Genomic DNA, 12446 nt, shown 5'->3' with positions numbered 1-12446 from the left:
GAATTCTTCCTTATATCATTGTGTTTGTTTGTTAGTATATGTTGCATTAAACACAAAAAAATTGTATAAATGTTGCCTAGCGTCTGGAGATGAAAAGAAAGGTCATTCTTAAGGTTATAGGTTAAGTTTGTGCTCACCTGAAGTAGTCGTTTTATTGAATGCTTTTAACAATATGTGCCTTCAGATATTTTAAACCTGAGGTCCTAATTTCACATTGTCTGGTCCATATGAAAATTGTATGATTATTAGATCTTGATTAAATTATATATATTATATTAATGTAATTTTAAACCTTATGAATAAAACTTTCTTCCATATTATCTGTGAATAAATAAGCAAAGTACAAATCTAACTCTTTCATGTATTTTTATTTTAGTGTCGCCTAGCACTGCAGTGGCATCTAATCAAGGTTCTACAACTCCTACTCAGGCAACAACTTTGGGGACAACGAAAACACCAACAAGTATGTCTCTTTTGCATATATATTACAAGAAATCATTGCATAACTTTATAAAAGCTTTAAGTGATAATTTAAAAAGAAATCACAAGGCTTTTTGCTTTTTTGAAAATAAGAAGCAAACTTTAATAATAGCATGCAAATTGAGAATATTGTGGATTTATTTATTTTCCTGGATTGAGAAAAACTTGCATTTTCGTGATATGATTTCATGGTTTTGCCTATGGCTATTTACAAGCCAATAGCAAGTTTTTACTTCGTTGATCACTTAAATTCCTGATTCACGTATATCCACAAAATCCACTAAAATAAGTACACCATGAATAATAATGAATCCACAGTAACACAAAAACTCAACTAAGTTATTGAATATCTATATTTTGTTTAGATGGCAGAACAGTTAGCTGTAGTTTTGATGCTGGTTTTTGTGGCTGGACACAGTTGAGAAATGACCAGTTTGATTGGTCTAGGAAAAGAGGCAGGACAAGTAGTGGTAGAACTGGACCAAGCAGAGACCACACTAGTGGAAGTAAGAAATTTAAACATTTAATTTTCTATATCAACCTTTATATCAACTTTAATATCAGTGCAGTTATTAGTTAATACAATTTTGAAATTTTGTTTTCAGATTTATTCTTAAAATCATTTACAAATTCAAAATTTAAATAAATTTTGTTTTTACCTAATGACAACACCTAGGTGATAATATCTGTAACATTGTACAAAATGTATGGAAAAGATCCATTATCAGAGGGTTAATGTTTTATTCCAGGTATAAAAGGTAAATATGTGTTGAGTTTTCTTCAATATTTATCATGCTATTGAATCTAAACATATTTAATAGAGAGTGACCTTGCATTGCACTTTGCCTAAAAAACCCACAAAAAATGCTTGTAAAATTTTTTAACAAAACCTCTTTTTTGTGACTTTTTTAGCTGGTTACTACATATATACTGAAGCCTCAGCTAAGACAATGAATCAGACAGCACGTCTGCAGAGCGTACCTGTCAAACCAACCAGGTCATCATCCTCGTCATGTCTGTCCTTCTGGTATCATATGTATGGACCTCAGATTGGTGGACTTAATGTCTACATACAACTAGGTGCATCTATAGGCTCACCTATTTGGACAAAGAAAGGGACACAAGGGAACAAGTGGATCAATGCTAAGATAACTGTCAGTCAGACAAGACAATATAGTGTTAGTATTTAGTGCTTATTTTATTGTACAGTTTAAGAAGCTTTGAAATTAACTTTGAAATAACATTAACAGAACCAATTTTTCTGAACCAGATGAGCATTTTAACAATAAATGTCCATTCACTGATGCTCCAGTTCAAAATATTTGAAATCTGTAAATTATTAAGAAAATATAATAGAACTTATAAATGAAAAAGGAGAGGCATAGCCAACTTAATTTAAGGCACAGTTTCATTTTACAATTATGCACAAAATAGCAAACATCAGATGTTTCTGGTTGTTCAACAAATCTGTTTTGAATGTTGAATTTAAACTTGAAAATAAATCTTTTATAGACAAGAAAATTTTAATTGTTGCTTTGTTTTTGATCTTAAAAAATATTTTGAAGGCCTTAAATTATTTTATCTTCCATATTTTCATTATGATATTATAATAAAAATAAGTAGTAAGAATTTGAATTAAATTGTAGATTATTATGGAAGGTGTTATAGGGAATGGATTCCGAGGAGACGTAGCTTTAGATGATGTGGCATTGACAAACGGAGCTTGTACTGGTTAGTTATTTTGTATTTATAGTCAATTCTAATAAAACCTAGTGGCTGTGATGCAATGATACTTTCTGTTAGAAATCACTGGAAAATAGGATGGATGGCATTTGAAGGTTATTGTATGACCTCTGACAAAAATCAGTGGTCCATACTATACAACAAGTTCTGGTATGACTATTGTAACCTGTTCGGCAAACTCAGTGTATATATACTGTAGTTCTTAGATTGAATACTGTAAATAGAGAGAATTGATTGGGGTTTTACTATCTTAACTTTTATGTTTATATCTTAACCTTGAAATTTAGTGTTTTTGAATTTATAAGTATAAAATATATTTTGAAAAGAGGAAATTGAAATGAAACAAATGAAATTGAGAATGGAAAAGGGCAATATATCAAAGAGACAACATTTAATAGGTCTAAAGTTTCTACACAATTATAAATTATTATCAAACATGTCTTTATTTCCAAATATTAGGACAGACAAGTGCCCCTGGAACAGTGACCACTATACCACCATCAGGAGGAACTGTAAGAAGTTGTGACTTTGAGAACAGGAATCTTTGTAGATACACTCAGGACAAAACAGACAAATTTGATTGGACTAGACAGGCTGGTACCACATCATCAACCAATACTGGTCCTTCAAGTGACCATACATATGGAACAGGAAGAGGTAGGGAAAATTACAAAACGGGAAAGTTTGATTTATCTGTAACTAAAGCATCCACAAAGTAGTCACTGAGCCCATTGTGTAATCGTTATGAGTGCACATGCTTTAAATTTAATATATGGAGCAATGTTAGTGGGTAATACAGGTATTAATGACCAATGAAAAAGAAGATGTGGTAAGATTGCCAATGAGACAACTCTTCACAAGAGTGACTGTTATTTACACAATAAACGCAAATGTTCAATGTTTTCTGATTACTGTTCAGTTCAAATAAGAATTTTATGTAAAGATTTTGTAAAATTTTTGGATATGTTAATCTGTATTTTATCAAAAGAAACCCTGTGTTAGATTTACCTCAGCACCACCTTAGCAATTTTGGTACCAACACCTGAAATTCTTTTAAGCAGATTTTTTTTTTTATAGAATTGAAATAAATATGACCTGTTGCAAGAATGTTGGTTATCATTATGTAAGATTTTTGTTGTAATGTACCTAGACCTATTTTTGGTAAATCAGTTGAGAAAAAAACAATAAGAATCAAAGAGGAGGTGCACACGTTCATTAATTAAATAGAACAGAATTTAACTTAAAAACGAAAGAAATATACAAGATCTGTAACAGACGATTTCTTACATTTAATTTCAGGACATTACATGTTCATTGAGGCTTCAGCTCCACGTAGAAGAGGAGATATTGCTCGCTTGATATCACCACGTTATGTTGACAGACAGGATATGTGTGTTCAGTTCTACTATCACATGTATGGCACAGGGATAGGAACACTCAATGTCTATGCTAAGGTAAGGTATAATTAAGCTCAATGCAATTGTTTGATTAGGATTTTAAAAAAAACCAGAAATACCACTATTGTCTTTAATTTCATAAATACCATGAAATTTATTTCTCTTCTTAAAAAAAAGCTCTTGAACTAAAAAAAAAGTATCATCTTGAATAAATGAATCCACAAGCTTCTTTTTGTTACAATCTTTTTTGCTATTTCTGAATATTTCATTGGTAATCCCCCTTTTTGATAGAAATTGAAACATGCGCTTAAACAATATATAAACGATACAATATGTTGCATTCATTTGCATAATTTGACAACCCTGCATACCAAGGTATCCACTTCAGGGACTCTATCGAAATGAGTCACACAGGCATTGGTTCACCAAACAGAGTTTAATTTACAGCTTTTACATTAATGCTAGCAAGACAAATCTTTGTTTGGCTTGCTTGCTTTGTTTGTATCAGTGATTGCTCAAGCATGGTAATTAAGATAGGCGGGGCTTCAGCTTGTATACATCATACTTAGATTTTATTGGACGTTATGTCTGAGGTTAAGGACACTTAATTTTAAAACATCACATGACAAATACACTTTTTTCTTGTATGAGGCTGAGAAACTGGCCTTCAACATTAATTGACTTAATATTGTTTTTATAACATATCAATCTATTAGTTCAGTCAGTTATTTCCATGTCTGTCCTTCGATTATGCAACTCCAGAAAATATTCTAAAAAATGGGAAACAATTGTATTGAAAAGAGAAAATCGAGTGCACCTTTTTTTTTTTTTTATGTTAGGGTGTGTTTGAGATGAATATTTTGTCTTGAAAATGTACAAAACAAGAGTATTTGATACATCATCTCGCTTCAGACTCTATCATTTTATATAGCAAAGCTACAGGTTGACTTTATAACATAAAAAAAATCACAGTACTAAAAGATGAAATGAGGGCCCTCATGGGGTTTTTGATTATGTGATTACTTGGCCGTTTTTTTAATGATTATTTGATTATTAAGCCAAATATTTCATGATTATTTGATTACCTAGGACTGTATTTTTAGTTTATGATTATTTGATTACTAAAGATAAGCAAATATTTAATGATTTTGTGATTATATTGGCAAAAAAATGGTGATTATGTGATTACTAGGACCCCCCCATGAGGGGCCTCTGAAATATAGGGGTCAAGTGAAATACCTATCCAATGGATCACAAAATCAGAGTATGTGTGTTCGAATAGCTATTTTACTAAAAGTGCTTCACGACAGTCTTTAAGTTGGATCTCTGAAAAAAAAATTGTCTTCCGTTTCTACGATTGTGAAAATGAACAAATAATTTCGACGAAGTAGAATCCCGTCTGTATTGTATATTTACAGGTAAGGAAACATGTGAGAATATGTGTCATGTGATGTTTTAAAATTTAGTGTCCTTAACCTCCAACATAACGTCCAATAAAATTTAAGTATGATGTATACAAGCTGAAGCCCCGCCTATCTTAATTACCATGCTTGAGCAAACATTGATACAAACAAAACAAGCAAGCCAAACAAAGATTTGTCTTGCTAGCATTAATGTAAAAGCTGTAATATATAAACAAATTAATGATTAAACATAATATATAAGTAGATCTATAAATAGACTGAAGTAATATAGGGTTATTGCATGAATATTGGGGAATATTGTCCCTTGTAGAATTTTATATTGCACGAGCTTGCAAGTGCAATATATGTTCTACGAGGGACAATATTCCCCAATATTCATGCAATAACCCTTTTATTGTATAGCAATATAATATTTGAAAGTAAAAATTAGTTTATAGTAAGATTTTGTCGCTGATGACATCATGAATTTTGAAGATTTATTGCACTAGTGCAATATTGGAATTTGTTGCATGCTAACTTTTGGTTACTTTCTTTGGGTAATATTATATTGCTATGCAATTATAATTGATATCCAAGGCTGACTGTATCATAATTTCTTCTGCATATAGATATAATTTTTTTTGTATAAATTATTTAAACCTTCCAAAAAATGGATAGACACTTATCCATCTTCACTTCATCTGATTCTTCCAAATGTTTATGTAAAATACATTTTCAGACTGGTTCTCAACTTGGACGAGCATTATTCTCTATGACTGGTAACCAAGGAAACAGGTGGCAATATGGAAGTGCTACTGTTCCCACATCAACTGGATCCAAAGGTTACTATGTAAGTATACCTTACCAGTGTTTCAATTGGATATTTAAATCCTTCAACATCAGATTGTTCAAGTAATGTTTTAAGAAAAATAAAGGTCATATGTGTCAATTTTTTCAAGTGGCCAAAGTGAGAGTTACTTTCTGAAATGTACATCAAAACACACAATTAAGAATTTTACCCATAATTTCATAGATTCTCATATGTTGAATGATTTGTGAATGTTATTATAGCCTGTTATAGTGTCTGACACAACCTTTTGTAAGTTTTGGTTTTCATATACATGTATGAGGTTTTTGGGCCACTGTTAAGTCTTATGTAAAAGTAAAGTGTGTCTGGCATACTAAACTATAAACCTGGGTTCAATGAAGATTTTTAATAACATTGAAAAACAAATTGAAAGTATGATGTGTATTTAACTAGAATGCTAGTAAAACTAGAGTTTGTATTTTTAGGTTGTGTTTGAAGGAATTGTAGGTACCAATGTGAGAGGGGATATTGCCATTGATGATGTAAAGTTTACAACTGGAACATGCTCAGGCAGTGATGGTGAGATTCTTTAATTTATTTTGAAAATATTATTTGTTGATATAATTAGAGAGTAAATTTATAAGCTGTAGAAAAAAAGTGAAAAGAATTAGTTTCATTTGATTTTAAAAGCTTATTTTTCAAGATTATTTAAAAAGTTCTAGATTAATATTGACCTAACGGAGTTTACAATTTTCGAGTCAACAAACTGTGTAGGTTTTTGGTGAACCTACACATATATTTTGCTCTACAAGAATTGGGTAACCTAGAGTAGATCATCAAATGGTATGATTCAGTTGTTTGTATTCACATACATTCAAAGCAAATTAAGTGTTGGATATTGACAATTCCACAATAGTATTGAAATAATTAGTTTTAAAATATATAAACAGCATAAAAAGGTCAAAATAAATCATATTTACAAACATACAACATGTTGTCTGCTCTATGGTGGGTTGTTGTCACTTTGACACATTCCCCATTTCCTTTTTCAATTTTACTTCAGAGAATGGTAAAAAAAATGTTCAATTACAGGTTCCTGTGACTTTGAAAATGGATTATGTACTTGGACTAATGCTCATACCGGGGACCAGTTTGATTGGACTTTAAATCAAAGAAGAACCAGTAGTGTCAACACTGGACCCCAAGCTGATCATTCTTTGGGTACACCACAAGGTATTGGATTTTTCAAATAATTTTTTAATTTTTTTTTATTCAAGTTTTGAAAATCTATGATAAACGGGACGATTTCAACTTCCCAATTATCAATTTCCCATTTCTTAGCAGTAACATACCCTCTGCCCCTTCGTATGGTGTTTACATATCACAATTGATACGTTATTCACGTGCTTGTTCACACTATACGGACTTCATATACAGGAGTGTGCTCCTTACGCAGAAACTGCTCCAACAAAGTTATGAGGAGGACAGATTAAAATTGACACTCCGTAAATTTTATGGACACCATCACGATTTGGTGGATCCATACGATGTTTCGTTGACCAAACTAGCTAAGGACATTTTTACCACATGGTAGATTGTGTTTTGTCATAATGTCGTCTAATCTTTTAATTACCAAACGTGACTTATTCCCGATTGTGACTGTTTTGCCGAGTGTGAACTCACATTACTATAAGACGTGGTACGGTACTTATACATCCCAAATTCATGTATTTAGTTTAAATGTTTAATGTTATATTTGTAATTCTCATCGGATTTTGTCAAATGTGTTGACGTCTTTTCTATTATATTTCTGTGTTATGGTAAAGAAAATTAATCACCGCCTTCATTTATCAGATTTGATTTCGTTCAAAGTAATCAGTACGATATTTTACGTTTGAAGTTAGATTCATAACAAACCTGACATAGTTTTATAATATAGTTAATTGCTACCTCAGTTTTATATTAATAAGAATTAAAATGTGCTTTGTTATTAAATGCAATATCAGTATTTAGTTCAAATATATAATCTTAAATTAATCCTAATTCTAATGACGTCATTTTTTCGTCATTTTTCATTTTTTGATGCTCTGTTTTACTAATTCTAATGACGTCATTTTTTCGTCATTTTTCAGTTTCAAATAGGACGTCACTTGGCGTAGAGGTTTAAACGTATTCGGATGTGTCTACTTTTGTGTTTCAAATGTCTGGTTATGTAAATGTATTTCAGTTGTTTCCTGTAATTAGTTAATACTTCAGCTTTATCATGTACATCTTTTGAATATTCATTTTATTAAATTTACTGTTTGCAAAAGTATAAATTACTCTAAATTATAGGGATTTTCTGGTAACTTAACGGAAAACCCTTGCCGTTTTTGGCACAACCTTTTTGATCTTTTGGTCCTCGATGCTGTTCAACTTTGTACTCGTTTCGGCTTTCAAACTTTTGTATCTGTGCGTCACACATAGGTCTTGTGTGGACAAAATACACTTCTGGCGTATTAAAATTTTAAACTTGTTGCCTTTTGTTGGCTGTTGTTCGTGTGATTCTTTGTCAATTGTGTTCTCCAATTTATTTATATTGTAGTCCTGTGTTGTCATTTTGATGTTATATTTCATATGGCCATAAAAGTGCGAGGTTTGGCATGCCACAAAACCAGGTTCAACCCACCATTTTTTCCTTTAAAAATGCCCTGTACCAAGTCAGGAATATGGTCATTGTTATATTATAGTTCGTTTCTGTGTGTATTACATTATAACGTTGTGTCGTTTGTTTTCTCTTATTTTTTAGTGTAAATTCACATTGCGATAAGACGTGTCACGGTACTTGTCTATCCCAAATTCATGTATTTGGTTTTGATGTTATATATATATGTTATATTTGTTATTCTCGTGGGATTTTGTCTATATGTGTTACATTTTAGTGTTATGTCGTTGTTCTCCTCTTATATTTAATGCGTTTCCCTCGGTTTTAGTTTGTTATCCCGATTTTGTTTTTTGTCCATGGATTTATGAGTTTTGAACAGCGGTATACTACTGTTGCCTTTATTGAACTATGAGCTGCAAAGCCTTAATTGCTTATATTTAAGATTATCAATGGTAATTTCTTCTCTTCAATCTCATCAAAGGGTAAAGGCAACCCCCAGATGGTTGATAATTTTGATGTACAGTATTCTGAAGACGAAATAGTTTTCTCTTATACTAAATAAGAAATATTTTAACAAGAACCAAGAAATAAATTGAAACTTTAGACTTTTTCATTTATTTTTTTCCATATTAGATACGATGAGATGGGATACATATAACACAAAAACAAAAAGCTCAAAACATACAAATCTTAAATATACTTTCTGTTTTAATCATAAGAAATTTGTTAGTTACAAAAACCTTAAGTGTCAACATGATATTTTCGGGGGTTGTCTAATATGACTTGTCTTATGACTTTTGTATCTTACAACTTTATGTATTATATATTAACATCTTACATGTAATATTTTAGGACATTATGTGTATATAGAGACATCTACTGGACGACAAGGCTACAAAGCTTGGTTGGTCAGTCAGCCATTTACATCTACCACTGGACGCTGTATTAAGTTTTGGTACAATATGTATGGTCAAGCTATAGACACACTGACAGTTTATGTTAATGTCCCAGGTAAATAATTTGAGTATAGATTTAGGTAGTTTACAATTTGTCAACAGTATTTATAGCTATAGCTATTCTATATATTCTATTTCATAATGTCCTGTGGAAGTAATTAGTTTTCAGGACGAATAAAACTGCAACAGTCATGTTGTTTAGATACTTCAAAAATGATACTGACTTTCTTATTCTTTTTAAAAGCATGGGGTTAAATAGAAGAGCTTCATCAACTGCAAACTTCTGAGACTTTGTAAAGTACGGCATTTTGTAATGTCAATCTATACATATATGAATGATTGAAAAAAGCCCTATGGTAGTTGGCAGCTTTTTTTTTGAGTCCAAAGATTTTGTTATTTGTTTTATCTTTGATTTTTAAGCATAACAGATCATTAGCATTGTGTTCATTGTTTAATTTTTAATTTTTTATTTTATCAGTAAATATGTTAAAACTGTTATTTTAGGACAAGCAAATTTTCCAATATGGCAGCTCTCTGGTAACCAAGGACAACAATGGCAGAACGGGCAAGCTGCCATACCTGCTCAGTCTCACAGTTATAAGTTGATATTTGAAGGTCGACGTGGAAATGGAGCATCAGGAGATATTGCCATAGATGATATCACCTTCTCTGATTCCAAATGTGGAGGTATGAAGAAATATCACCTTTTTGCTAAAAAAAATATAATAAGAGAATAATATTTGGGACTTTGTACTTAAAAATACAAACAAAATAAATTATTGATGTACATATATATTTTTTTGCTATGTTAAATGTTTTTTTCTTTCACTCACAGTAAACCCGAAACCAGCTGGATTATTCACCACTCCATCAGGTGCTACCGTTCCTTCCACAACCCCAAACACTGGTCCTTTCAACTGTAACTTTGACCAGAATCTATGCAGCTGGACCCAGGATAAAACAGACAATTTTGATTGGATAAGAAAGACAGGAAGCACTGCAACAGCAAATACAGGACCAACATCAGGTCATTTAGGAAGTAAGCCTGATTTATTATTTGTCACATTTTAATCATGAAGCATCTAATGATATAATAAGGGTCTAGATGGGCAAGTTATCTTTTAGTAATTCTTCTACAGTGCTTACTAGCCCGTTAACACTGAGGTGGTGAGTTCAAACCCTGCTTGTCACAAGGTTGCTGGGGATCTGATCTTAATTGACTAGAATTACCACTTTCCCTGCCAAATGTCTGTGATTCCCCTGCTTCCAAAACAAATAAAAGCTAAATGTGACATTAAACACCAGCAATCAATTAATCAATGACAATATAATCATATTAATTCTTGTATTGTTGTGTGATGTTTTATTCAGATAATCTTACCTTTATATTTAAATTGAAAATAACAGATTATAACTTTTCATTTAGTTTTCTCTTTTGTAAATCATAATTTAAAGTCTATGCATGATTTTTTGATAGTCCAAAATTTTACTATGGACGAAGTTATTCTCATGGATAGCAATAATCATTGATTGGTGAAAATTGGTCTTATTTGTATATTCTTGATTTCATAGTTTTTTCAAAGTCTTTAAAAGCCAAGATAAAATTTGTACTTTTTTGATAATCTATATTCATAGTTGATCTTTAACCATCGGATTCAGGAAAATTGGTTTCCTATGAATAGTTTTGGAATTTGAGTATGCTGAAAATATATGTACGTCTTAACTGTTCATTATTGGAATTTACAAAGTTACATAATCTGCTTCTATTACAGGTGGTTCATATATATACATGGAAGCAAGTAGCCCCGCCAAACCTGGAAACAAAGTACGTCTAGTCAGTCCTCAGGTAGCGCCAAGTTCAACTGGACACAAATGTGTTACTTTCTATTATTTCATGTATGGACGACATGTCAACCAGTTAAATGTTTATGTACAGACAGGATTATCTTTCCCTGGAAATAAACTATGGACCCAACAAGGAACAAAGGGAAGAAACTGGATTAAAGGAACCGTTGATATTGCATCTAAATCACAATTTAATGTAAGTTATGATTACTTGAAAGAATATATTGTGGTCTTTAAATTTCTTTTTACCAAGTCCATATGTCTTATGATTGCCATTAAGACAACTATCAACGAGAGATAAACTGCTGTAGATTTCAACAATGAGCAAAACTTATACCACATTGCAAACTATAAAAGGCCAGGACATAACAAAATGTATAACAAATCATTTGAGAAAACCAACTTCATGATTTATGCAAAAACAACAAACAAGACACAACTTTAATATTCAGACAAGAACCACTGAATAACAGGTTCGTGACATGGGACAGGCACAAACAGAGTGTTAATCTTCATATTTTGGGTACTAGTTTGAGAGGAAAAGTCAAAAGACAACCTGATATTTTAATTGTTGTCATGGTAATATTAATTATCAGCTCTTGATTTTGTGTTGCTATTTAACTGAAATTTAGCAATTTAGAGAAAGGCAATTGTTGCAAAAATTAACTTGGATAAACTAATATAATGTAATTGCTCTTATCTTTGACATTTGAACTTTGTCAGTCTTTTTAAAATCTGAAAAAAATCTATATTGATCAATTGTACATAACCAGACAAATTAAGGATCTAGTTCAAGGGCCAATATGATCATAGGTCTCAGGCAATTTCTAATTTCATTCATGTTATCTAATTTACTAGCATGTGATTAACTTATCATTCTTCTTATATCTCAATTAATGAAATTGATGAATTTTTGCTCTTAGGTTATTTTTGAAGCAATAAGAGGAGCTGCTTACCTAGGAGATATTGCCCTTGATGATATAACAATGACAGATGGACCATGTAGTTCTGGTAACTATAGTTACTTTCATCTCATCATCTTTTGATAATGATTGATTTCCAAGTATAAAAAGTAATTCTTTCCTGACAAATTTCTGTTATCATATTTTCACATACAGTTAACTCTCGTTGTCTCGAACTCGGTTGACTCGAAATTTCGGATGAGTCGAA

The 12446-nt window shown here is 31.4% G+C and overlaps 1 protein-coding gene across 1 annotated transcript in view; it reads left to right on the top strand.

The window, feature by feature from the left end:
- The window catches only part of LOC139481064 (MAM and LDL-receptor class A domain-containing protein 2-like), a 147618-nt gene that overhangs the window by 10924 nt on the left and 124248 nt on the right, over window positions 1-12446 (top strand). Inside the window, exons 11-24 of the mRNA XM_071264134.1 lie at window positions 377-463; window positions 846-986; window positions 1393-1658; window positions 2127-2211; window positions 2683-2880; window positions 3523-3677; window positions 5763-5873; window positions 6317-6410; window positions 6924-7064; window positions 9328-9486; window positions 9936-10118; window positions 10267-10470; window positions 11204-11472; window positions 12200-12287. Of these exons, the coding sequence (XP_071120235.1) occupies window positions 377-463; window positions 846-986; window positions 1393-1658; window positions 2127-2211; window positions 2683-2880; window positions 3523-3677; window positions 5763-5873; window positions 6317-6410; window positions 6924-7064; window positions 9328-9486; window positions 9936-10118; window positions 10267-10470; window positions 11204-11472; window positions 12200-12287 (2181 nt within the window). The remainder of the gene's footprint in view (window positions 1-376; window positions 464-845; window positions 987-1392; window positions 1659-2126; window positions 2212-2682; window positions 2881-3522; window positions 3678-5762; window positions 5874-6316; window positions 6411-6923; window positions 7065-9327; window positions 9487-9935; window positions 10119-10266; window positions 10471-11203; window positions 11473-12199; window positions 12288-12446) is intronic.

Source organism: Mytilus edulis, chromosome 7, assembly GCF_963676685.1.
Source record: "Mytilus edulis chromosome 7, xbMytEdul2.2, whole genome shotgun sequence".
Lineage (NCBI taxonomy): Eukaryota > Metazoa > Mollusca > Bivalvia > Mytilida > Mytilidae > Mytilus > Mytilus edulis.
This window is presented reverse-complemented; position numbering and strand designations above follow the sequence as displayed.